Genomic DNA, 26,155 nt, shown 5'->3' with positions numbered 1-26,155 from the left:
ACAAAACAAAAAAAAAAGAGTGATATAAGTTTTCAACTGTAAACATCATGGAGGTCTGTCTATGTGGGGGGAAAAGAGGAAATAAAGCTCAACTAGGCAGGAGAGTGGTAAAACCAACAAGAGCCTTTTAGCCATAGTGCAGTCCAGGTCTTGATTGATTCAACCATTCTCGAGAGCAATATGGAACTATACCCAAAGAGCAATAGAACTGATACCATTCGACTCAGCAATATCCATATCAAAATATTCATAGCAGTTCTATTTAAAGTGACAAAGAATAGGAAATTGAGGAAATGTCCATTGATTGGGTAATGGCTGAACAAATTATGCTACAAGAATGTTATAAAGTACTATTGTTCCATAAGAAACCATGAATGCTCAACCTCTTGAGAAGCATGGGATGAAACTGATGGTGAGTGAAGGGAGCAGAACCAAGAAAGCATTGTACACATTTACAACATCATAGTGAGTTGAACATCCTTGATGGATTAGCTCTTCTCAGGAATTCAGATAGCTAGGAAACCCCTAGAAGAGCTGTTATGGATAATGCTATCCACATCCAGAGGAAGAAAATCAAAAGGAAACAAAAAACACTGTTTTTTTAAATTTTGCATTTGTTACTCTTTCCTATCTCATTACTTTCTTTCTTTTCTCTTAATCAAAATTTCTCAAATAGAAAATGACAAATCTGTAAACATGTTAAATACAATAGTACATGTACAATATTGACCAGACAGTTCACCGCACAGGGGAGGGGATTGGAAAGGAAGGATGGAAGGAAATTATGTAATATAAAAATAATCATATGCATGTAGATGAATGTTGAAAAACTTAAATAATATATAATTGGAAAAATAAAATATCAAGTTTAAAAAGGAGATAAATTAGATAAATATTATAGTACTGTCCAATTTTAAGAATCTAGGTTTTGTCTCAAGGAAAAAAAATATGAGTCACTGATGTTTCAAAACCTAGCCCATCATGTACTTTAATCAAAAGAAATAAGGTAGCAATATAAAATATGTTTCAGTATAACTAAGTCCTCAAGAGTAGTGATGACAAAAACTTACATTTGCAGCAATTTTCATTTTCCTCTCATTTGGAATTCTTCATCTTTTGTATCATGTATTATTCTGATAACATTTATTGTCACCTTTTCAAAATAATCTTTTTAGATAAAAATATATAGGAAGTAATAATATTAATAACAATGATAATAGCAAAACCAATCATATAGTACTTTATATTTGAAAAGTACTTTACAAATATCTCATTGCATCAACAAATAAAGCCTGAGAATCAAGAGTTACTGCCATATTCATTTTATAGATGAAGAAATTGAGGCAGAGAGGAGTTTATGAAAAGCTCCTTGCTGGTAATTGCCTGAGACTGTGCTTAAACTCATTTTCCCCTAATTCCAAGTCTAGTACACTACCTGTAACATTATGATTATTATAAAGGAATTTTGTTATCAAAAAAAGTTTATGTTTATCAATACCAGGTTGAGATCCTGAACTTAGAGAAAGTACCTGTAATCTGAGGTATATTGAAATTGCAGGCACCCTAAAATGAGAACAACCTTACAAAGAATTTTCGGAGGGCTATTTTAACATCCTTGTTTCTCAGAGTATAAATTAATGGATTTAAAGCAGGGCTCACAGTTGTATAAAGCACAGCTATGGCCTTCCCTTTTTCAGGAGAATAACTGGCACTTGGACTTATATAGGCACAAAATACAGAAAAATAGTACATAGTGACCACCGTGAGGTGGGAGGAACAGGTAGAGAATGCCTTCTTCTTCCCCTCTTCAGACTGGATCTTAAAGATATTGGCAATGATAAAACCATAGGATATTATGGTCAGAGAGAAATTGCCACCACCTAAGAGGAGATCGGCCACAAGTGTCATAAGCTCATTCACCTCTGTTGAGGAGCAAGAGAGTGTTAGAATTGGGGGGATCTCGCAGAAAAAGTGCTCAATGACATTAGGACCACAAAAAGACAATTGTGCCAGCATTGCTGTGTGCGTTCCAGAATTCAATCCACCCAAAATCCACACCACAGCCACCAACACCCCACATATCTTGTTGTTCATCAAAGTGCTATAATGCAGGGGTCGGCAAATAGCCAAATATCTATCATAAGCCATAGCTGTGAAAAGGAGGAGCTCAGAACTCAAGGCCCAAGAGAAGACATAGACCTGAATCATGCAGTCATCAAATGAAATCGTTTTCTTCTCCTTCACCAGGTTCTCCAACAATTTGGGCACCACTGTAGTTATGCAAATGATATCCAGCAAGGCCAAGTTGATCAGGAAAAAATACATGGGTGTGTGAAGAATTGAAGTGACCCAAACTGAAGCAATAATGAGGGAGTTGCCAATAACAGTCAGAAAATAGAAGAAGAGGAAGAGGCAAAAGGCAAGGATTTCAATATGAGCGTTTTCAGAGAAGCCCTGTAGGATGAATTCAGTGACCAATGTTTGGTTATTAAAAGCCATGAGTTTGGGAGACTGATTAGTCAAAGGCATGTGGGATTTTGATTAGTCCAAAGTAGCTAGAAGACCACTGGTGACTGTTGTTTCATTTGATGTGTCCTTGATGGGTGCGCTGAGCCCTTGTGTAGAGCAAAGTCTGAGAAAGGAAGAAAAAGAATGAGTTTTACTGACTGACTTCAACCAATAATCTTTGACAAGACCTGATATTCAAGATGGACAGAAATGAAGGAGTGTGATTACAATGCCAAAGTAGACATCAGTATACTTAGTTCAATTCAGTGAGAGTGAGGCATGGAGGATGCCAAAGACATGCAAGTAATATTTTTTGTGATTTTTTCATTTTACTTACTTTTTTAAAAAAAGAAGTATTTAATGATATATATAATGCTCCTACCCCCAATTGTTAAAAAATAGATATACTATTTAGTTACCATTATCATAGAACACTGGGTTCACACAGGAGGTCATCAAACTCTAAGGAAGACAGAATATTAGACAATCCTTTCCTGAGCTACAGATTGTGATAGGTAAGGTCCATTGGACTCATACAACACCAAGAAACAAAGAAGCAAGTTCTCATCACAACAGGAATAATCTCTTCTGGGTTTTCTGATTCTGACAAACAATCTTACTACAGTTGCTGCTCAAGTTTTATGCCAATATTGGACAGTCAGGGATCTGAGGTAGCTGAATACAAATCAATGACCAGCAATCTGATGATTCATAAGATAAGCCAAGAAAAGGTACCTCTCACTTGACCTTCATTCTTATCTCTTCCTCTATTAGACATTTCCCTTAGAAACAAGTCCCAGAGATATCTTAAAATCAGCAAGTCAAAACCTGAACTTAATATATTGCCCTCTAAACCTCTTCCTCCAGAACTTCCTGATTACTAAAAAGATCAATCCCCTCCACCAAAGTGAGACTTACAGACCAGGAATTACTCATGAATGTTCATTTTCTCATTCTCCTTTATTCAATCTTTTGCAAAGTTCTATTGATTTTATTTTCATAATATCTTTACAAGAAGAATAAACATTGTAATACTTCATATGACAGTTCATAAACATTTCAGGTTTTTATGTCTTGCCACAAATTTTATATTAAACAATAGTACTTTAAGAATGGGAGGGTTCCCACCCCCACCCCCAATATTACAATTATTTCTGTTACAATCAAAATTCTCTACTTCAAGTCAATTTACATCTCAAGGGTCAATTTACATCTCCACCCAAATTGATTCTGTTACATTCAAATTCTCTTCAACTTTCCCCTGTATCATTCCTACCTCATACTCCTCCCTTCACCACCTCTAAACAGATGTCAAATTAGTTTTCCTCATTTACCATCTCACCTTCCAAATTATTTACTAAACTCCTATGCTTCTCTATCCTCACTCCTCTGACTCAAGGCTTCAACAGTCTTTACCCCCTTAATGTTTTCCAATTTTCTTACACATTTTATACTCTCACAACTCTTACTAGCTGTGTGAATGAATCAATGACATTTATCTTGCTGTCCCTCTCAAAAAAATCTCTCTCCACACTTTGAGTATTTTCTCTATCTTTGAGACAATGCTCTCCTTCATTGGCACTTTCTTTCTTTCTGGGCTTCCTTCAAGTCCCAGCTAAAATGACATCTGCTCCCAGAAATTTTTTCTGATCCACTCTAATGCTAGTGGTTGCTCTCTGAGATTATCTCCAATTTATCTTCTTATACCTTGTTTGTACAGAGTTGTTTGCATGTTCTCTCCCTTATTGAGCTGTGAGTTCTTTGACAAAGAGATGCAGAGAGAGAGTATTCCAAAAATGGTATTCCAAAGGATTCTTAAAGGAGTGTTTTTTTAATTGTTGCTTTTTTTTTTTTTTTTTGGCAAGGCAATGGGGTTAAGTGGCTTGCCCAAGGCCACAGGACTAGGTAATTATTGTGTCTGAGTCCTGATTTAAAATCAGGTATGCCTGACTCCAGGGCCAGTGCTCTATCCTCTGTGCCACCTAGCCACCCCTAAAGGAATGTTTTGAGAGAAACAAGAGGTATTATGATACTGGATCCTAAAGTATATGGGAAGTGTGAATATTGAGAAGTAAGGTATATGAAGACAGAACAGGTAAAAGAGGGTCTAATTGGAAAGACCTTTGAATGTCAGAAAAAGAATTTCATATTTGATTCACAACGTAATAAGTATACAGCTATAGTTTTTCTGGGGTTAATACCATGGCCAATCTACCTATCAGAAATATTAATCTCACATCTGAGTAGTGGATGGACTAGAACAGGAAGACCCTTGAGGCAGGAACCAAGAATCAGACTATTTCAATATACTTGAATAATAGCAGTTGGAATGATCAATTATCAACATTTCCATAATGATAAATAAATAAGCAATTTCATGTAGAGTAGGATGTCTACCAGGCTAGAAGAAAAAGGTAAGAAGAACTGGACAGTAGATGTCCAGTTCATGAAACAGACCTAACTATCATTTCTCCCCAATACCTCCCCCCAGCCTGCTGGGAGGGTCTCTAAGCTGCTTGACACAGTCCAGGCAAGAAGACTCAAGGCGGTCACACTGCCTGATGGAACATTTCCTTCTTCAATATATATAGGGATTCCATGCACACCAATATTTATAGGTCTATTGTTGATTGCAACAATTACTCATCCTAAAAGTGGAATGACTATAAAGAAAGGATTTCAGAGAAATTTCCTGAATAAAACAGATTGTAAACTCTGTCCAAATTAAACAGGACTGCCTCTCCCTGAGGCATACAAAAGGCTTCAACATTATGAAATCTCTGGAAAACCCAACACCTGGAATTCCAAGGAGATGTCAGAATATATACAGGGAAAACAGATACAAGATGGGTTAGATAGAATTCCAGGGATATTAACAATTTTACCCCCTTATCAAACACAGGAATATATGAAAAAGATGGTGAAAGAATAGTTAGCAAAGGTGACCAATATGTGAACTCTAAAAGCCTTAGTTTATTGGGAAAGAATAAAAAAGTCACAGTAACTGAGGTTTCTATGTGGACAAACATAAAGACCCCCAATATAGATTGTTAAGGGAGTGTATCGAAGAATATTACTTACACAGAAAATATAAAAAACTTTCCATCAAATGAATTGCTCAATTAAAAATTTTAAATGAATTAACAATTATACAATGTAGTAATAAACTAGGTAACAGACAGGTTGAGGTCAATATTGTCTGAGCAGGGATAAAAAAATCAATTAACTATATGATTGATAATTAAACTTGTAATCACATGATTAAACTTGCAACCATATGAATTATATGATTGATAATGAAAATTGTACACTTTTGTAACCAAGGAAATGATTGTAGCTTGCTTGCTTCAGACATAAATCTGAGACAAAAAAAAATAAATCTGAACAGCATACAGTCAGTCAATCTGCTCCTTCCTTTAACCCCTGTGTTGACTCAACTCATTTCGCCAACTCTATCCCTCCTGTCAGGTTCCAAGGACCCCGCAGAGGCTGGACCCCTGCACCAGCCCAGATGGAAGAGATGATGGTGAGACTAGGAGGAAAACGAGATTCCCTTCAGCTGCCCCTGTAATGCCCACTTCCTCTCAGCAGTGTCAGACTGGATCAGGTTCCATAAGGTTGAGAACCCTAATAAAAAACCTCCAGCATCTAAGTGATATTGTAATATGATTTCTCTACTCTTACTCAGTCCTGCCAAACTTTGATCTAAAAAATATTAAGTGCAAACTTTCCTCAAGAAGCTCTGACAAAAAATTTAAAACAAAAAACAAAAAAAAAAAACAAAATAAAAAAACCTAAAAAAAAAAAAGAAGCTCTGTCATCTTGTATTGGAGTTCTTGACCATGAGTCTATGAATGAACCCGTTGCTTTTCATATTTTGTTAGCTGTGTTTGAATTTAGTTTCCTTTGAAATCCTTACATAAGAGTACAAAAGAAATGAGAAAGATAAATAATATCTTATGAGGCCTCCAATTTCCCTTTATTTTCTTTGTGAAAGATTTCTTTATAATGAAAGCTATGCATATTTTAAGATTTTTTTTTAGGTTTTTTTTTTTGAAAGGCAAATGAGGTTAAGTGGCTTGCCCAAGGCCACACAGCTAGGTAATTATTGAATGTCTGAGACCGGATTTGAACCCAGGTACTCCTGACTCCAAGGCCAGTGCTTTATCCACTATGCCACCTAGCCGCCCTGAGAGCTATGCATACTTAATAGGCTTTCAGTTAATATATATGTAGTTCCTTAGAAGAACATGGATATCTAGTGGTCAAATGTTGAAAAGGGAGGAAATTCAGAAACTGAAAAAGAAGTGTGTCTGTTCATCCAGGGAATATCATCTGTTCCTGTCACCTCAACTTCTGAGCATCTAACTTAGCCTAAGGACAAATACTCTGGCACATAGTAGACATTTCAAAAATTGCTTATTAATTGGTAGTTCCTTGATAATACCAACTGCAGAATGTAGATGGAAAAGTTCTGAGAAGTGTTCCATTCTAACACCCTCTATTCTGAGGAATTGAGCAAGTAAATCACTTATCAGAGATCAAGCCACTTGGTATCTGTGAATATATGTGTGTGTGTGTGTGTGTGTGTGTGTGCATGTGTGTCTATTTATATACAAATATATACATACATACATATATATATATATATATATATATATATATATATATCATACACACAGAGAGATAAATGGAGACAGATGCTTAAGGACTTTTGCTGATCAACTAGAAGAGATGTTCAAAATATCCAAAAACATTAGGTAAGAAAAGAATATTAACAAAAAAGTAGGATTAGTGATGCAGGGGAAAAAAAGAGAATGGTGAATGTAGAACCTGGGTGGAGATGTCTTTGAGTTGATGCTGGGGAAGATGAAGAGAATTTGAATGTACCAGAAATAATTGGGGTAGAGATGAAAATGGACGCTTGAGATGTAAATTGACTTGAAGTAGAGAATTATGATTCTAACAGAAATAATTGTAATCTTCTTAAAGTACCATTGTTAATATAAAATTTGTATCCTGATGTCCTTGGGCTTTACCCTCTACCTAATTCCAGGTCCAGTATAAGGGAAGGGAGTTCACTTTTTGACCTTGAGATGAGAATCAAGACATAAAAAACTGAGCTAGACTCCAATTCAGGGCCAACAGTCTTCCCTGTCCATGACCTAGCCAAAGATGTTTAGCTGTTCTTTTCTCTCTCTCTCTCTCTCTCTCTCTCTCTCTCTCCCCCTTTCTACATCTTGAAACCTTTTAAATAATTTTTTCTTTAATTTCCACCCATGCTTTCCCAGTCTGAATAATGATTCTTCATAGGCAGAGTTGAACCCAAGTAGCCAGGAACAACAATAGAACTGGCCTTAATTCCCTCCTCAGAAACATGCTGATTCTGTGACCCAGAGCAATAAAGTCACTTAACCCTCTCAAGACCTGAAGATCTCCAAGTCAATTATTTAGATAATACATTCCATTCTTCATTGATAAGAGTTAGAGTTTTCCCACACTCATAAGACCAAGCGAAAAATTAAATCTTATTATAAGGATTACTTACTAAGATGATATTTCATTAGCTCCCTTTGAAGAGGATAGGGAGATAATTTAAGAACTGATGAAAGGAAATGAATATTAGAGATGAAACAGTATAGCTATAATATTCTTTCAAATTACAATTTACAAATAGAAAACTGAGGTCAGAAATAGGATCATACATTTGAAAGTGGAGGCTCTTTAAGATCTATTCAAATTCCAAATCTGTTTCCTATGAGGAAATTGATGCCCAGACATGCTGTCTTTACCCAGATTTTGCAGTTAGTGAGATGACAGTACCAGGATTCTAAGCCAGGCTATTGTTCTCTCTGCAACAACATTCAGGTTAACTCATGATAACCTCTTGTCAATAGCTTTCTATTGAATAAATCCCATAAACCTCCAAAGCCATGAGGTTTATGCTCACCTGGATCCCTTCCATCAATTCTATCAAATGGTGACAGTTCTCTGGTAGTTCCCTAGATGTTATCCTTGAGCCTTGCCTTTAGTAAAGTTGGGAGAGGAGAATTATTTTAGGCAATTCAAGAACAATGACATACAAGATATGACATCACAGATATTTCTGACTATCTGGAGGGTAATTGTTAAGGAGGCAAAGAATGAACCAGCTTTTAATAAAATAGCATAGTGTCTACAGGGGATTCACACTGACCTCGAGGAATTCTCTCAATCAACTTTCTGTGGGAAGTACCCTGAATGAACAATTAGCTGATGGTGATGGTGTTGTGAATACTGTTGGGATATAAACTCAATCCCTGGTCAATGTTCCAGGAGAAAAATTCCTGAATCCCCAAAAAGAAAATCATTCAATCACCCATATATTACTGTGAGTGAGAGTTGGACACTTTCTGCTGAGAAGAGCAAGTTGGCCAGTGTCACCTGGGAAGCAATTTGGTTTTGCAATTGTGTGGGGACATGAGGTTGGGAAATAATGAAAAATGGTATATTAAAGGGCTTGAAGTGCATTGACCTGAGTAACTCTCAAGGGAATCGATCACACTGCCTCAAATCAGAAAGGGCAACAACAAGAAGACAGGATTTCAAAAGATATTGAGAATTAAAATGAAAATCAAGAGCACTTAGAGGACCATCAGCAGATCCAAGCACAGAAATGGAGTAAATCAAAGACAATTTCATAAAGTGCAAAAAGGTAGACACAAGGAAGTTCATAGATTTTGTCAAAGGTGTGGAAGAGGAAGATAGTAGAATAAGGGAACCATAGTCAGATTCTTAGAGGAAAATCTATAGAGATCCTTGAAGGAGAAACTCAAGATATAAGGAAAGTTCCACAGAAATATTCCCTTATCCTACAGCATCAATTTTCTGAAATTTTAGGTTCTGAGAAATTTTTCTACTTAACCAAATTAAGAGGATGAGAATAAATTATTATTTTTTTACTATTTCTGGCAAAGTACTTTGCTAGTAGATCTCAATTAAATATTTCTTTTTAGTTGAGATTAGTTGATATTTCTTCCTAGGCCTTTTTTTGGCAACTTATGCACAAGTGAAATACTATCTAATCACTACTCACGTGGTGTTTGTTCACCTTGTCTAAATATAAATTATGTACCAGATTGAGCTTAAGCTGTATATTAACCCTTCTTTCAATGCAAATATTTGGAAATTGCAAGAGGAATAGAGCATCTATATTGTTTTAAAAAATGGTTAGATGAGTATGGATCAGTTTAGAGATTTGAACTTTGAATTTGGTTTCCCATTTCCTAGTTAAGATTGTCAAAAATATAATTATTTTTATCAGTTTTTTCAGTTTTTTTAAACTCTCACAATATCCACTACTGAACCAAAAAGAAAAAAGAAAATAAAAAACTTGTGTATATATATATATATAGTCAAGTAAATAAAATTCCCTCATTTTGCATAACCAAAAATTGTGTTTCATTGTTTGTTTACTTTATTCACTTATTTTTTTTTACACTTTTTTGCAAGGCAAATGGGGTTAAGTGGCTTGCCCAGAGCCACAGAGCTAGGTCATTATTAAGTGTCTGAGACTGGATTTGAACCCAGGCACTCCTGACTCCAAGGCCAGTGCTTTATCCACTGGGCCACCTAGCCACCCCTTATCAACTTATTCTTAGATAGTTTATAGCATTCTTCATTATTAACCCTCTAAAATCATGACTGGTAATTGCATTCATTAGAGTTCTTAAGATGTCAAAGTTGTTGACTTTTGACAATGTTGTTTTTCTAATAATTATTCTATTCACTCTATGACTTCATACAAGTGTTTGACAGTTTCTCTGAAGTCATCCATTCTGTCATTTCTTTTACAATAACAACTCATTTCAAATTCCTATGCCACATTTTTTATTCAGTCATTTCAATATTTGTCACCTTAGGTTTATCCATATGCTAGTTTTCATTTTTTTTTTATTTTGGGGGGAATGTGGTTAGTAATAAAAAGTAATAAAAAGAAATTTTGTAACTTAAAGATACTCATGTGCATATGGATGAAAATAAATGAATATTTTTTTTAAAAAATTGTGGAGGGAGACAGCCATATTTACTCTTATAATGACTATTTCAGCAATGTGTAAATGAATAAAAATGTAAATAAATTAGTAATAGTATGAGTGGGTCAAAACTTAAGCAGGTTAGACTCTCTGGAGGCATAGTTCCTATTTATATTGCAGAATAGTTGAACTGATAGCTCCACCAGAAATGTACTAATGCTCTTGTTTCCCCACAGCTATTCCTTTTGATTATTTCTAATATAATTATAGTTATAGATCACTAACTAGATGGCAATGCATCATGCTTATTCAGAGGTACAAAAAAGCCTTGCCTTCAAAACAAGAGGCTACCAAAGAGAACATATATGCACAGAAGGATGTAGTGAACAATGAACAGGTAAAATGCAGTGAATAAAGAAATGAAATACAAATATAAGAATTTTAAGAAAATTAGTAGCAGTATCAGATTGCAAATTATATTGCAAATTGGTGATATAATAAGTAAATTAGGAGAAGATGGGAAAATGTAACTTTCAAGCATATTGGAAAGGGAAGACTTTATGCCTCAACAAGAGATAAAGAAGAACATAGAAATCACCATTTAAAATTTGGATTGAATTAAATTTCAAACATTATTTAGCATATTTTATACTTATGAAATTTATAAATAAAACAAATTGTAGCAAAAATAATACATAATAAATGCAGCAAATGTAGCAAAAGTAAGAAATAAAATGAGAAATTGGAGAAATTTATAGCAAGGTTCTCTGTTAATATCTTAATTTCCCAAATATTTCAGAAATTGAGTAAAATTTATAAAAAAAATTGAACCCATTCACTAATTGATGTGGTCAAAGCAATAGTCACATAAAAAGGTTCTAAATCCTTACTGATTAGAAAAATGCTAAGCAAAGCAACCTTACATTCATCGGATAGCCTAACATGACCAAAAAAATGAAAATGACAAATTCTGTAGGTTATGGAAAAATTGGGACACTGAACTGATGCAATTACAGAGATTTTTGAACTACACCCAAAGGTCAATAAACCTGTGCATACCCCTGGACACAGCAATATCACTATTAGGTTTATATCCCAAAGAGATGATTAAAAAGGGTGAAAAGACCCATTTCTACAAAAATGTTTACTGCAGCAATTAATGCAGTGGCAAAGAAGTGGAAATTGAGGGGATGTCTGATCAATTGGGAAATGGCTGAACAAATTCTGATTTATTTGACAGTATACTATTATTCTTTTAAATTATTATAAATAAGTAGACTTCAGGAAAGCCTGGAAAGCCTTGCATGAACTGATGCAGGATGAAGTGAGCAGAAGCAGAATAATATTGTACAAATTACCAGTAACATTATGCACTGAACAACAATGGTGGAATTAGCAGTGCAATGATCAAAGACAGTTCTAAAGGAATTGTGATTCATAACCAGAGAAGAATCTAAGGAGTCTGAATGTATACTACAGCATACTATTTTCAATTTTAAAAATCTGTTTTATGCTTTACGCACATTTTCCTCTCATTTTCCCTTTTCTTGTTCTGACACTTTCACAACATGACTAATATGGAAATATGTTTCACACAATTATACATGTATAATCTAAATCAGATTACTCAATGTCAAGGGGAAGGGGAAGGATGATAGATGGAAGAAGAATGTGAAACTCAAAACCTTACAAAAAAAATAAATGTTGAAAATTATCTTTGCTTATATTGGCCAGAACAAATAAATAAATAAATTTATTAAAATAAAAATAATCCTCCAAAATAGCTATAATAAAGAGAAGGAAAATACTATTCACCTTCAGAGAGAAAACTGATGAATGCTTACTACAAATTGAAACATTCATTCTTCCTTTATTTTTCTCATGTAAATTTGCTTTCTTTTCTCTTCTATAATATAGTTGATATGGAAAGATATTTATCATGACCTCACTAGTATCATCAATATCAAAATGTTTGCCTTCTCAAAGAGGAGGAAAGGGAAAAAAGGAAAGATTTTGCAACTCATATTTTTTTTTACAAAAGGGAGTGCTAAAAATGTTTATGTATAATTAAGAAAAGTTTATTTTAATATTTTTGTTAAAAAATAGGTGGAGAAAGAACACTTTCAGTTGAATGACATCAGTGAAGATATTTAGATTACATTGAGACTTCTGAATTCACCCTGAGTTGAGAATGAAAAAAGGAATTTGGAAAAGTAGATATGAAGAGAAAGTGAATTCCTGGGATTTGAAAATGTCTTTATGATCTTTAAAGAAATAGAGTAACCATGGATTTGAGCTAAAAGAGATCATAGTATCATTGATTTGTAACCGAAAAAACTCAGAGACAGTCTAATCTGAAACTCATTTTATAGCTGAGACTCAGAGCTATGAAGTGATTAGCTCAAAGTCACATAAGAACTAAGTAGAATAGCTAGGATTAAAATGCATGTTTTGGCTATAAATGCAGTACTTTTGCCAAGATAATTATCAAGTGCAGCAATCATGGCTTATACTAATGTAAACTTTTAAATTTTAAGGGCATTTTGCATGTCCACTATTTAACAGGAACTACACATTGCATTTATAAGGCAGAAAATATTATCATAATAAAAAGAAATTTTTAACTTAAAGATATACATGTACACATGGATGAAAATAAATGAATAAATTTTTTAAAAAATTGTGGAGGGGTGACTATTTCAGTGAAGTGTAAATAAATAAAAATAAAAATAAATAAATAAATAGAACAAGGCTCCTCCTCTTTCACAGGAGTTAATTCATCAGGAGGAGGATCTTCCTAAGGCTCACCTCGGAGATGCCCTTGAATTATTTCTGGATTTTGTTAATAAAGGAGTTTTCTCAGTTGCAGCACAAATTGCAGATGATAACTTAGTACTTATTTTTTGCAATTTCATGGTCAGGATTGAGAGTGTCCTTGGCCAGGCTCCAGAAACTGAACACATCTGTGGGAACTTTCTCTTGGCCTTGTTCTAGATAATACTTTCTGATATCTTCTCCTACCTGTTGCCAAATATCAAGATCTATAGACCCACTTTCAGGAACCCAAGGACAGCAATGATGCACAAATGAGACCTTATAAACCTTGATTCCTCTTTATGTAATAAATGAGCCAGAATTTCAATAAAAAGGACTCTGCCTACTTTTATTATTACCCATGATGTTCTTAAGATTACTGCTCTTTCTTGCCTGATAAAACTCTCATCAGGGGGCCTGCAGATTTCCCCAGCAGAAACCTATCTATCCTGGTAAGAAAAAGGAGTATATTACCATCAAGTCCCTGTTCTGAGCACCAGCCTGCAGGGGTCCAGCCTCTGCAGGGTCCTTGGAACCTGATAAAAAGGATAGTCAGCAAAATGAGTTGAGTCAACACAGGGGTTAAAGCAGGAGCAGGTTGACTGACTGCTGCTCAGATTTATTTTTATAGTCTCAAAATCATGTATGCATCAAGCAAGCTAAGATCATTTCCTCAGTTACAAAAGTGTACAATTTTCATTATCAATCATATAATTCATGTGGTTACAAGTTTAATCATGTGGTTAAAAGTTTCATAATCAATCATATAGTTAATTGATTTTTTATCCCTACTCAGACCATGATGACCTCAACCTATCTGATATCTTGTTTATTACTACACTGTATAATTGTTAATTCATTTAAAGTTATTAAGCAATTCATTTAATGGAAAGTTTTTTTATATTTTCTGTGTAAGTAATGTTCTTTGATATACTCCCTTAATAATCTATAGTGAAAGCCATTATGCTTGTCCATCCATCCCTTAACTCTTACAATAACCAATTTTCCTTTCAGTCCTTGTTGGTAGAAACCACGGTTTCTGCGACTTTTTTATTCTTTCCCAATAAACTAAGGCTGTTAGAGTTCACATATCATTCACCAATACTAACTATTCTTTTAGGTTTTTTTTTTTTACAAGGCATATGGGGTTAAGTGGCTTGCCAAAGGCCACACAGCTAGGTCGTTATTAAGTGTCTGAGACTGGATTTGAACCCAGGTACTCCTGACTCCAAGGCTGGTGATTTCTCCACTATGCCACCTAGCAGCCCCTATACTAACTATTCTTTCACGATCTTTTTCATATATTCCTGTGTATGGCAAGGAAGGCAAAACTGTTCATTTCCCTGGAATTCTAACACATCTTGTATCTGTTTTTGTTGTATATATTCTAACATCTCCTTGGAATTCCAAGTGTTAGGTTTTCCAGATTTCATAATGTTGAAGCCTTTTGTATGCCTCAGGGGAGAGGCAGTCCTGTTAAATTTGGACAGACTTTACAATCTGTTTTATTCAGGGAATTTCTCTGGAATCCTTCCTTTATAGTCATTCCACTATTGGATGAGTAAGTACTGCAATCAAAATTAGTCTTACATCAATTCAGAAATGGATGAACAAATTGTGGTATATGTATGTGATGAAACATTATTGTTATATAAGAAATCATGAGGGATGGAATTTTAGAAAAGCATGGAAAGAACTGATGTTGAATGTAATGAAAAGAACCAGAGGAATATTATACATACTAAAAACAACATGGGGTCATGATCAAGCATTAACTTATTCATGGCAGCAGTACAATAATCAAGGACAATTTTACAAAGCTTTTGATGGAAAATACCAATCAAATTCAAAGAAGAAACTGTGGAGTTTGAATAAAGACAATAGTTTATTATCTGTGATTTTTAAAAGTTGTCATATGTATTATGTAATTTTATTAACTTTAATATTTTCTTCATCCTTTCTGTAGCTGATCTTTTTCTTACAAAATATTTAATTTCGATCTATGTTTAGCATGGTTACAAATGTAAAGTATATAATGGATGACTTTCTGTAAGGGGAATGGGGGAGGAGGCAAGGGAGGAAGGACAAAAAATTGTAACACTCAAAACCTGGCAACCAAAATATTGATTGGTGAAAACTACCATAGCATATATTTGGAAAAACAGAATATTAATATTAAAAAATTATAAATGAGTAGACTTCAGAAAAATCTGGAATGAATATTTTGAACTGATGTTGAGTGAAGTGTGCAGAACATTTTTCCCAGTAGTAGCATTGTGTGATGATAAACTTTGATGAACTTAGCTCTTCTCAGTAGTACAATGACCAAAGATAATACTAAAGAACTTGTGATCCATATTGAGAGGGGAATCTATGGAGTTTGAATGCTTGCCAAAGCACACTATTTTCAGTTTTAAAAATCTGATTTATGCTTTATATTGACTTTCCTCCCATTTGCCACTTTTGTTCTGATTCTTTCACAAGGCTAACATGGAATTATGTTTAACATAAATACTTATACACATATAACCTTCATCCAATTACTCTCTGTCAAAGGAAAGGGTAATGATGACAAAAATGGAGAATAAGGTGAACTTCAAAACCTTACTAAAATGAATGTTGAAAATTTTTTCCATGTAGTTGGAGAAATACATGTTAGAATTTATCAAAAGAAAAAGAATACTCAAAAAAACCTTAAGAAAAAGAAAAACAAAATACCATCCAACTTCAGAGAGAAAATTGATGAATCCGAAGTACAAATTGAAGTACAGTTCTTTCTTCATTAATTTTTCTCATGCATATTTGTGTTCTCTTTTGTAACATGGCTGATATGGAAAGATTTTGCATAACTTCACTTATATAATTAATATATGTATGCCTTCTCAAACAGAAGGAAAAGGAAAAAAGAAAGGAAGACATTTTGCAACACAGATTTTAAAAAAGTAAAAATGTTTACATATAACTAAGAAAAATTTAAAGAATTATTGTTGTTAAAAAAATAAGGAGGTTCAGAATACTTATAACTGAAGGAGATTAGTGAAGATGTTTAGGTGATTTTAAGGCATCTGAGTTCACTATCAGTTGAAATGGAAAGAGGAATTTAGAAAATTTGATGTGAAGAGGAAGTGAATTCCAGGTATTTGAAACTATATGTATAAATTTTTAGAAATAGAGAAATCATAGACTTTAAGCTGAACGAAATCACAGTATCATTAATGTCTAAGTGAAAAAACCTCAGAGACCATTTAGCTCAAGACTTCTTTTATAACTGAAAGAGAAAGATGAAGTGATTTGATCATAATAGCACTATAAAGGATAGCTATGATTTGAATTCATATGTTTTGGCTACAGGTTCGATACTTTTCTGCCAAGATAACTATCAAGTGTAGCAATAATGGCTAATACTGATATAATCTTTTAGATTTTAAAGGCACTTTTCATGTTCATTATATTATTGGACCTTCACAATTATATTATTGGACCTTCTATAAGGCAGACAATATTCTTAACCTCACATGACATGAGGATAATGAAATTCACAAAAGTTAAACAAATTGTCCAGAATCAGAAAATTAATTGATATTTGAAGGAGGATTCAATTTCAAGGCCTTCCTAACTCCAAATTCAGTGGTCTCTTCATTATATTGACTAATTTTCTTTAACCCACTGCTAGCAGCATAGATTGACAGGAAAATGGAATTTGCTTAAAGGAAACAATTCAAAAATAATGATAAAAAATATACGCTTTTTTAGATAGTGTGACTGGAAAATGTCTAAAGCATGAATGTCAAGAATTGTCTTCTTTTTTTTCTATTTCTCACAAGGATTTTCTAAAATTATTTGGTAAGGAAAGGGCATGATTAAAAACTGGGCTTTAGGATAGCTATGGATGAAAAATAAATTATAAGGTAGAAGGAGGAAAGACATTAGAAGCAAATAAATTAAATATATATAATTGATATAAGTGATAGGAATAAGATCTGGGATGTATGCTTTCAGTGATGAAATGGTAAATGTAGTGAAAGATATTATAAAATAAAGATTAACAAAATTTGGTTGACAACAGATTCGATATGAACAAACAGTGAGGGAATAAAGATAACTAAATAATGTGATTGAAAGGATGTTGAGTGACCCCAAACTGAAATAAGGACGTTAGAAATAGAGCAGGGGTGTGAGGAGGATCCAGTTGGTCAAAGATTTCATTCTAGCTCTAAAATTCTGAGTGGAAAATCATTCTAAAGCCCTAATAATTAAGGCTCCCAAAATTTAAATTGCTGTTTATATCATTTTTATGATTGGAAATTTCAAAATAAAAATGAAATGAAGACTTGTGGATAAATTATAAGTATTTGTTTAATGAACAGCAACATTTTCATAGAATGAAAATGACAGGGTTTAAAGTGGGGCTGATAATGGTGGATAGAGTAGCCACTACTTTGCCACCATCTAAGGAGGACCCAGAGACTTTGAGAATATATGTATATAACTGTGGTAGAATATATAGTGAGGTGGAAGGAATAGAAAGAGAAGGCTTTCCTCTTGCCTTCCATGGTATAGATTGCTGGAAATAAGGAAGCAAAAAGACACCATAGTTAGCATAAAATTAATCAACCCAAAGTATATAGCTATGGTGACAGGTAGGCACAGAACAACAGTAGAACAGTGAGTATTTTTCACAAAAAAGTGCCTAACTTGATTTGGACCACTGAACATTGGACATTTTATTGATGCTTACATCAATAAATAATGGGAAGACCAGATCAAACATTTGGACATACAACTGAAAAAGCAAGAGGAAGAAAACAAGAAACAAATTAAGACCAACCCATTAAACATCTAATTGGAAGAACTAAAAACTAAAGAAGAGATTAATGAAATTCAAAGCAAGACTGAAATAATAAAAAAACTAGAAGTCAGTTTTATACAAAACCTTAAAATAAATAAACCATTGATAAACCTGATTATGAAAAAAAGTACTTTATCAAATTATATTACAAAATGAAAGGTTATATTCACCATCAATGAAAAGAAAATTAAGACAACTGTGAGTAGCCATTTTGGTCAATATATACTAATATAATTGTCATTATAAATTAAATAGATGTATATCTACAAAAATATAAATTACTCAGATTAACAGAAAAAGAAATAAAATAAACAACAGAATCAAAGAAAAACAAAATGAACAATCCTTCAAACAACTCCCAAAGAAAGAATATCAGGGTCAGATGGATTCATAAAAAGAGTTCTACAAAACATTTAAAGAATAATTAATCCCAATACTATAAAAAGTGCTTGGAAAAAAATAACTGGAGGAGTCCTGTGAAACTGCTTTCTCAAGACACAAATGTGCTGATAATCAGATCAAGAAGAGAAAAAAGAAAGAAAAAATATTAGACTCATTTCCATATTGAATATTGGTATAAAAATTTTAATTAAACTACTAGCAAGAATATTAGGGCAATATATCAAAAGGATCAAACATTCTGACTATGTGTGATTTAAAACAGTCTGTTTGACATTAGGAAAACTACCAATCTAATTGAACATATCAATAACAAATTCAACAGAAATTATTTCATTATTTTAATCAATAAAAAACAGTATCCATGCCTGTGAAAAACATAAGAGCCAACAGGAATAAATAGAACTTACCTGAAAATAAATGGTAATATTTCTCTTAAACCCTTAGCAAATATTATCTGTAATAGCTATGAATAACAATGAGAAGAAAAAGAAATCAAAATAATTAGAATAGGCTATGAAGAAAAAGAACTATCATTTTTGCAGATGAAATGATGCTACATTTAGAACAGACGAAAAATTACTTGAAATTTTTAACAACTTTAGTAAAATGGCAGAATACAAAATAAACCAACATAAAAAGATAAAACAACAAAAATCCTCAGCATTTTTAAGTATTACCAAAAAAACTAGCAAGAGTTAAATACAAAATTCCATGTAAAATAACTGAAGATAATAAAAAATACTTGAGAGACTATCTGCCAAGACAAATTCAGAAATTAAATGAACACAACTATAAAACAATTTAGTACAAATAAAGTCACATCTAAAATATTAATTTTTCATAAGTAGGACATTTCAACATAATAAAAATGATAATTTGACTAAATCATTCTATAGATTCAGTGCCATACCAAACTATGAAAAATCAATTTTCAAAGCTAGAAAAAAATAATGTATTTAGAAGAACAAATGCTCAGGGATATCAAGGTAATGAATGATACATTGCAAAAGGAGGCCTAACTGTAAGAGTTCAAACTGAATTATAAAGCAGAAATTCTCAAAACAATCTTAAACTTGCTAAGAATTACCGTGATAGGTCAGTGCAATAGATTAGTTACAAATTACATATATTCTAGACCATATAACTCAGAATATCACAATTTCTGTACTCCAAGTTTTTGGAACTAAAATTCATCATCTGACAAAAACTGCAGGGAAAACTGAATGGCAGAAAATAGGTAGAGAAAAACATCTTACACAATATACCAAGATAAAGTCAAAATGGGTAAATGATCTACACAGCAAGTTAAGCAAACATAGGATAGTTTCTGTGTCAGATTTATGGATAAGACCAATAAAGATAGAGCATTACAAAATGTAAAAGTGATCATTGTGATTACGTAAAATTAAAAAGGTTTTGCACAAACAAAACCAATGCCACCAAAATTGTAAGGATGAGAATCTGGGAATAAGAATTCATTATTTGCTTTAAGTTGTTGGAAAAGCTGGAAATCAATATGGCAGAAACTGGGCAGAAACCTATACTTAAACCATTTACCACGTTAAAGTCAAAATACAGACATGATTAAAATATAAAGAGGAATATTACAAGAAAATTAGAAGAACATAGAACATTCCTTATCCTACTTAAGGAGAAGTAAACAATTCAGAAATTAAGAAGGGATAGAAAGGAAAAGGAATAATTGGATTATATATTAAATTAAGAAGTTTATGTACAGATAAAAATAAATGTAGTCAAAATTGGAAGGAAAGTAGAAAATTGGAGGAAAAATTTTAGATATTTTATCAGATAAAAGTCTTATATAAAAAATATATAAAAAACTTAATCACATCTATAATATGTAAGTAATTCCCTGGTAGTAATTTCCAGTGAAGAAATCAAAACAATTAATAATCAAATTAAAAATGCTCTGAATAATAACTGATTAGAAAAATGTACAATATATGGAATCTGGGTGCTAACACTTGCCAGACTGCAAGAAATAATTAAAGGGGGAAAAAATTTTGAAGGAAAGGTTGAAAAATTGGGTAGTAATTCATTGTTGGTGGTGCTGTGAACTGAACCAACAATTCTGTTCAAAGGGTAATTAAACCATTGATGAGCAAAAACAAAATGAAGTCGAATTCGAGAGATGCTTAGGGAAAAAGGAAAAGAACCTATAGATTCTAAAATATTAATAGCAGTACACTTTGTGGTGTCAAAGAACTGGAAATTGCAAGGGTGTCCATGGATTGGGGAAATAGTTGAACAAGATGTGGTATATAATCACAATGCAAGACTACTGTGTTACAAGATATGATGAAAATTTAAGATCTCAATGACATTAGAAAAACATGGATATACTTGCATGAAAAAACAAAAATGAAAATGAGCAAACAAGAAAGCATTACATATAGTAATAACAATATTGCCTTAAAAACAATTAATGAGTAAATTATGTATTTTTTTTAAAAAATCACAGCAGAAATCTTATTAATGTTTCCTAAATGATCTGAAAAGAAGAGTCAGGAGTCAGGACTCAGATCCTTTAACCACCACCCAGTCAGTCACACTTACAAAGCCAATGTGAAATGTGGTTCTTTGAAACTAAATGTATTCAAATGAACTGTGCTCAAATAATGCTTGTCACCCACTTCCTGGATCACCTTGGTCAATCATTCAATTCTCAAGGAATCACTTTCCTCATCTACAAAGAGAGTGAATGGGACTAGGTGGTTTTTGAGTTCCTTCTCAACTCTAGATTTGTAGTATTATAACATTCTTTCTCTGAACCTAGCCTAGCTATATAGGCAAGCATTCAAACTGAATTCCAAGTGTCTTTGATATTCAAAATTCTGCTTGCTCTGCTTTATGCTTAGGAGACTTACAAAAATTAAAATAAAACACTGGTAAGGCTTCTCTTGGTTCCAAATTTGGTGGAAAGAGACCTTTGGGTGAAAGCAGTCACTTTCTCAAAAGCTCAGCAAAGCTATTGTTTCTCTCTGTTGTATGTTCTCAGAGAGCTTGAAGCATCCCTGATGAATGCAAATTAACACTATGGTTCATGGGACACTGACTTACCACACAAGATAGCTAATCAAAGGCAACCCAAATCAGCTAAGATTAAAAGAAAAAAACATGCAAGAGGTAACAAAAAAGGAAACCATGTAAGGAAAAAGTTGAACTTTGAGTCATCTGGGAATCACAGGAGCTAAAGTAGAAGGAATTATACTTGCCTTATAGATTTCCCAAGTCATTATTACTATTGTAAAGCATGCAGCTAGTTTGATTCTTGATTTAGTTTTTCTTTAACACAAGAGGATGGAGAGACTTTTGGGATGGAGCCAAGACTGCAGCTTGAAAGTAGCATGTTCCCAGAGCTTTTCTCTCTTCAACACAAAATGAACATTCTACAGATACATTAAAACTACAGATTTCATCAAAAAAAGACAAGATCAAAAGAAGTTTTCAACTGTAAAAATTATGGAGGTCTGTCTCTTTGAGGGGTAAAGAGGAAATAAAATTCAGCTAGGCAGGAGAGTGGGGAAACCAAAAGGAGGCTTTTAGCCCCAGTGCAGTCCAGGGCCTGATTCATCCAACTATTCTGGAGAACAATATGGAACTATACCCAAAGAACAATAGAACTGATCATACCATTTGACTCAACAATATCCATACCAAGATATTCATAGCATTCTATTTAAAGTGTCAAAGACTGGCAATTAAGGAAATGTCCATCACCTGGGTAATGACTAAACATGCTACAAGAATGTTATAGAGTGCTACTGTTCTAGAAGAAACCATGAAAGGTCAAACTCTAGAGAAGCATGGGACGAATTATAGAAACTGATGCTGAGTGAAGGGAGCAGAACTAAGAAACCATTTTACACATTAACAACATCATGGTGAATTGATCATCCTGATGGATGCAGCTCTTCCTAAGAATTCAGATAGCTAGGAAATCCCTAAGAGACCTGTTAAGGATAATGCTATACACATCCAGAGAAAGAAAATGAAATCATCCTGAAGAAATAAACAAAAAACAAACAGAATCTGAATGAATACTACATTAAGTTGTTAAAAATTTCACTTGTGATTCTTTCCTGTCTCATGATTTTCTTTCTTTTCTCTTAGTCACAATTCCTCATACAGAAAATGACAAATCTGGGGCGGCTAGTTGGCGCAGTGGATAGAGCACTGGCCTTGGAGTCAGGAGTACCTGAGTTCAAATCCGGCCTCAGACACTTAATAATTACCTAGCCATGTGTCCTTGGGCAAGCCACTTAACCCTATTGCTTTGCAAAAACTAAAAAAAAAAAAAAAAAAAGACAAATCTGGAAACACGTTAAATACAATGGTATATGCACAATATTCACCAGACAGCTCACCTCTGAGGGGAGGGGGTGGGAAGGAAGGGTAGAAAGAAATTATGTAATGTAAAAATGTGCATATGCATGTAGATGAATGTTGAAATATTTTCATAACATGTAACTAGGAAAAACTAAAGTATCAAGTTAAAAATGGAGAGTTATTAAGAAAAATGCTATAGTCCTGTCCAATTTTAAGAATCTAGGTTCTATCAAGAGGAAGACAATATGACTCACTGATATTTCAAAATCCAAGACATCACACCCTTTGAGCAAAAGAAATAAGGTAGCAATATAAAATATGCTTTGGTATAGCTAAGTCATCAACACTAGTGATCACAAAAAATTATATTTGCAGCAATTTTCATTTTCCTCTCATTGAGAATTCTTAGTCTTTTGTATCATAGAAACCTTTATTATTATGTTAATGTTTATGGTCAACTTTTAAAAACAATAATTTTATAGAAGATATAGGGGATTACAAAAGAAGTAATAATAATAATGATAATAACAAAATGATTTATATAGCACTTTAATGTTTGCAAAGTACTTTACAATTATGATCTCATTGCATTTCCAAATCAATTCTGAGAAGCAAGAGTTATTACCAAATTCATTTTATGTATGAGAAAATCAAGGCAGAAAAGAGATTATGACAAACTCCTCGCTAGTAAATGCCCGAGACTGGGTTTAAATTAAGGTTTACCTAACTCCAAATCTATAAATATTTGGTTATCAAAAAGTTTTAAAATTCAGGAATACCAGGTGGAGATCTCAGACTTAGAGGAAGTGCCCATAGTCTGAGGCATATTGACATTTCAGGAGCCCTAAAATGAAAACAACCTCACAAAGAGTTTTCTAAGGGCTATTTTGACATCCTTGTTCCTCAGAGTATAAATTAATGGATTTACAGCAGGGCTCAGAGTCGTATATAGAGCAGCTATGGCCTTCCCTTTTCCAGGAGAATAACTGGCACTTGGACTTATATATGCAGAAAATATAGAAATATAGTACATAGTAACCACAATGAGGTGGGAAGAACAGGTAGAGAATGCCTTCTTCTTCCCCTCTTCAGAACGAATCTTCAAGATGTTGGCGATTATATAAACATAAGACATTGTGGTCAAAAAAAAATTGCCACCACCTAGGAGGAGGTCAGTCACAAATTCCATTAACTCATTGACCTTTGTTGAGGAACAAGAAAGCAGCAGGATTGGGGGGATCTCACAGAAAAAGTGCTCAATTTTATTAGGACCACAGAAAGACAATTGTGCCAGCATTGCTGTGTGCATTCCAGAAACCAGTCCACCCACAATCCACACCACAGCCACTGATATCCCACAAATCTTGTTGTTCATCAGAGTACTGTAATGCAGTGGTCGACAAATAGCGACATACCGATCATAAGCCATAGCTGTGAAAAGAATGAGCTCAGAAAGCAGGCCCCAAGAGAATACATACACCTGGGTCATGCACCCAACAAAGGAGATGGTTTTCTTTTCCTCCATTAGGTTTTCCAACAATTTGGGAATCACTGTGGTTGTGCAAATGATATCCAGCAAGGCCAAGTTGATCAGGAAAAAATACATGGGTGTGTGAAGCCCTGAAGTGAGCCACACTGAAGCAATAATGAGGGAGTTGCCAATAACAGTCAGAAGATAGAAGAACAGAAAAAGGCAAAAGGCAAGGATTTCAACATGAGGATTTTCAGAGAAGCCCTGTAGGATGAATTCAGTGACCAATGTCTGGTTACTAAAAGTTATAGGTTTGGGAGACTGATTAGTCAAAGGCATGAGGGATTTTGAGTAGTTCAAAGTAGTCAGAAGACCACTAGTGACTGTTGGGTCCCTGATGTGTCATTGATGGGTATACTGAGCCTTTGTATAGAGCAAAGTCTGAGAAAGGAAGAAAAAGAATGATTTTCACTGACCAACTTCAACCTATAATCTTTGACAAGACTTCATATTCAACATGGATGTAAATGAATAAGTGTGATTACAATGGGGAAAGTGGACATCAATATACTTAGTTCAGTGGATGATGACAGGGTCATGCAAGTGGTATTTTTGTGATTTTTTTCATTTTATTTATTTTTCAAAGAACAAGTGTTTATTAATTATGTTTAATGGTCCTACCCCCAAATTTTAAAAAATCATACTATTTAGTTACCATTATCATAGAACACTAGGGTCACACAGGATGTCATCAGATTCTAAGGAACACAGAAGACAATCCTTTCCTGAGCTACAGATTGTGATATGTAAGGACATTGGACTCATACAATACCAGGGAACAAAGAAGCAGTTTCTCATCAAAACAGGAATAATCTCTTCTGGGAATTCTGACTCTGCCAAACAATCTTATTGAAGTTGCTGCTCAGGTTTTATGCCAATATAGGACAGTCAGTATTCTGAAGTGCCTGAATACAAGAAAATGACCAGCAATGAGTAGGAGCCATCTGATGATTTACACAATAAAAACAATAAAACAAAGGTATGTCTCAAGTGACCTTCATTCTTATCTTTCCAATGATCTATTAGATATTTCCCTCAGGATGTCCCAGAGATACCTTAAAATTAGCAAAGTCAAACACTGAACTCATCATTTTAACCTCTAAACCCTCTTCCTCCTGAACTTGCTAATTACTAGTAAGATCACTCCATTCCTCCCAAGAAGTGAGACTTACCACCCAGGTGTCATTCTTGCATTACATTCTCTCATTCTCCAGTATTCAATGTGCTGTTAAATCCTTTTGATTTTACTTTCATACCATCTTTGCAAGTAGATACTTCATAATACTTCATAAACATCTCTCTTTTGATATGGTGACTGCTCTTTTACCATCTCTCATCATTTCATGTTTATACTATTTCCAAAAATTTCTGGTGATCTCCCTGCTTCATACTCCTTTCTTCACTCCCTCCACTCAAATGTGAAATTAGTCTTCCTAATTTACCATTGTCACTTAAAAATTATTTACTAAATTCCTGTTTTTCGTTATCCTCACTACAATCAAAATAAGACCCTCTGATTCTCAAGGTCCTTCAGAATCTGCTGCATCCCATTAATGTTCTTAAGTCTTCTTACTCATTTTACACTGTCACAACTCTTACTTGTGTGATTCAATGTCACTGATCTTGCTGTCCCTCTCTCAAAAATCTTTCCCCAAGTTTTGAGCATTTTCCCTGACTGTCTCTGAG

The 26,155-nt window shown here is 33.7% G+C and overlaps 1 protein-coding gene and 1 long non-coding RNA gene across 13 annotated transcripts in view; one reads left to right on the top strand and one right to left on the bottom strand.

The window, feature by feature from the left end:
• Positions 1 to 26,155, bottom strand: part of LOC141520794 (olfactory receptor 13A1-like) — a 396,576-nt gene that overhangs the window by 327,277 nt on the left and 43,144 nt on the right. For 8 of the 12 annotated variants that reach the window (XR_012477738.1, XR_012477736.1, XR_012477735.1 and 5 more), the window contains exon 3: positions 25,242 to 25,374. The exons of 2 other annotated variants lie outside the window; for them this stretch is intronic. Coding sequence is in view for 2 of the 10 variants with exons in the window: in XM_074232634.1 (XP_074088735.1) it covers positions 23,783 to 24,748 (966 nt within the window). In the remaining 8 variants the exon portion in view is untranslated. Of the gene's footprint in view, positions 1 to 23,599; positions 25,375 to 26,155 lie in introns of those variants that run through there. 2 more of the 12 variants (XM_074232634.1, XM_074232635.1) reach the window with 1 other exon arrangement.
• The window catches only part of LOC141520795 (uncharacterized), a 78,182-nt gene continuing 77,034 nt past the window's right edge, over positions 25,008 to 26,155 (top strand). Inside the window, exon 1 of the long non-coding RNA XR_012477744.1 lies at positions 25,008 to 25,448. This is a non-coding gene — a long non-coding RNA (uncharacterized LOC141520795). The remainder of the gene's footprint in view (positions 25,449 to 26,155) is intronic.

This window comes from Macrotis lagotis, chromosome 4, assembly GCF_037893015.1.
Source record: "Macrotis lagotis isolate mMagLag1 chromosome 4, bilby.v1.9.chrom.fasta, whole genome shotgun sequence".
NCBI lineage: Eukaryota > Metazoa > Chordata > Mammalia > Peramelemorphia > Peramelidae > Macrotis > Macrotis lagotis.
The sequence above is the reverse complement of the archived record's forward strand: the minus strand, read 5'-3'. Positions and strand labels throughout refer to the sequence as shown.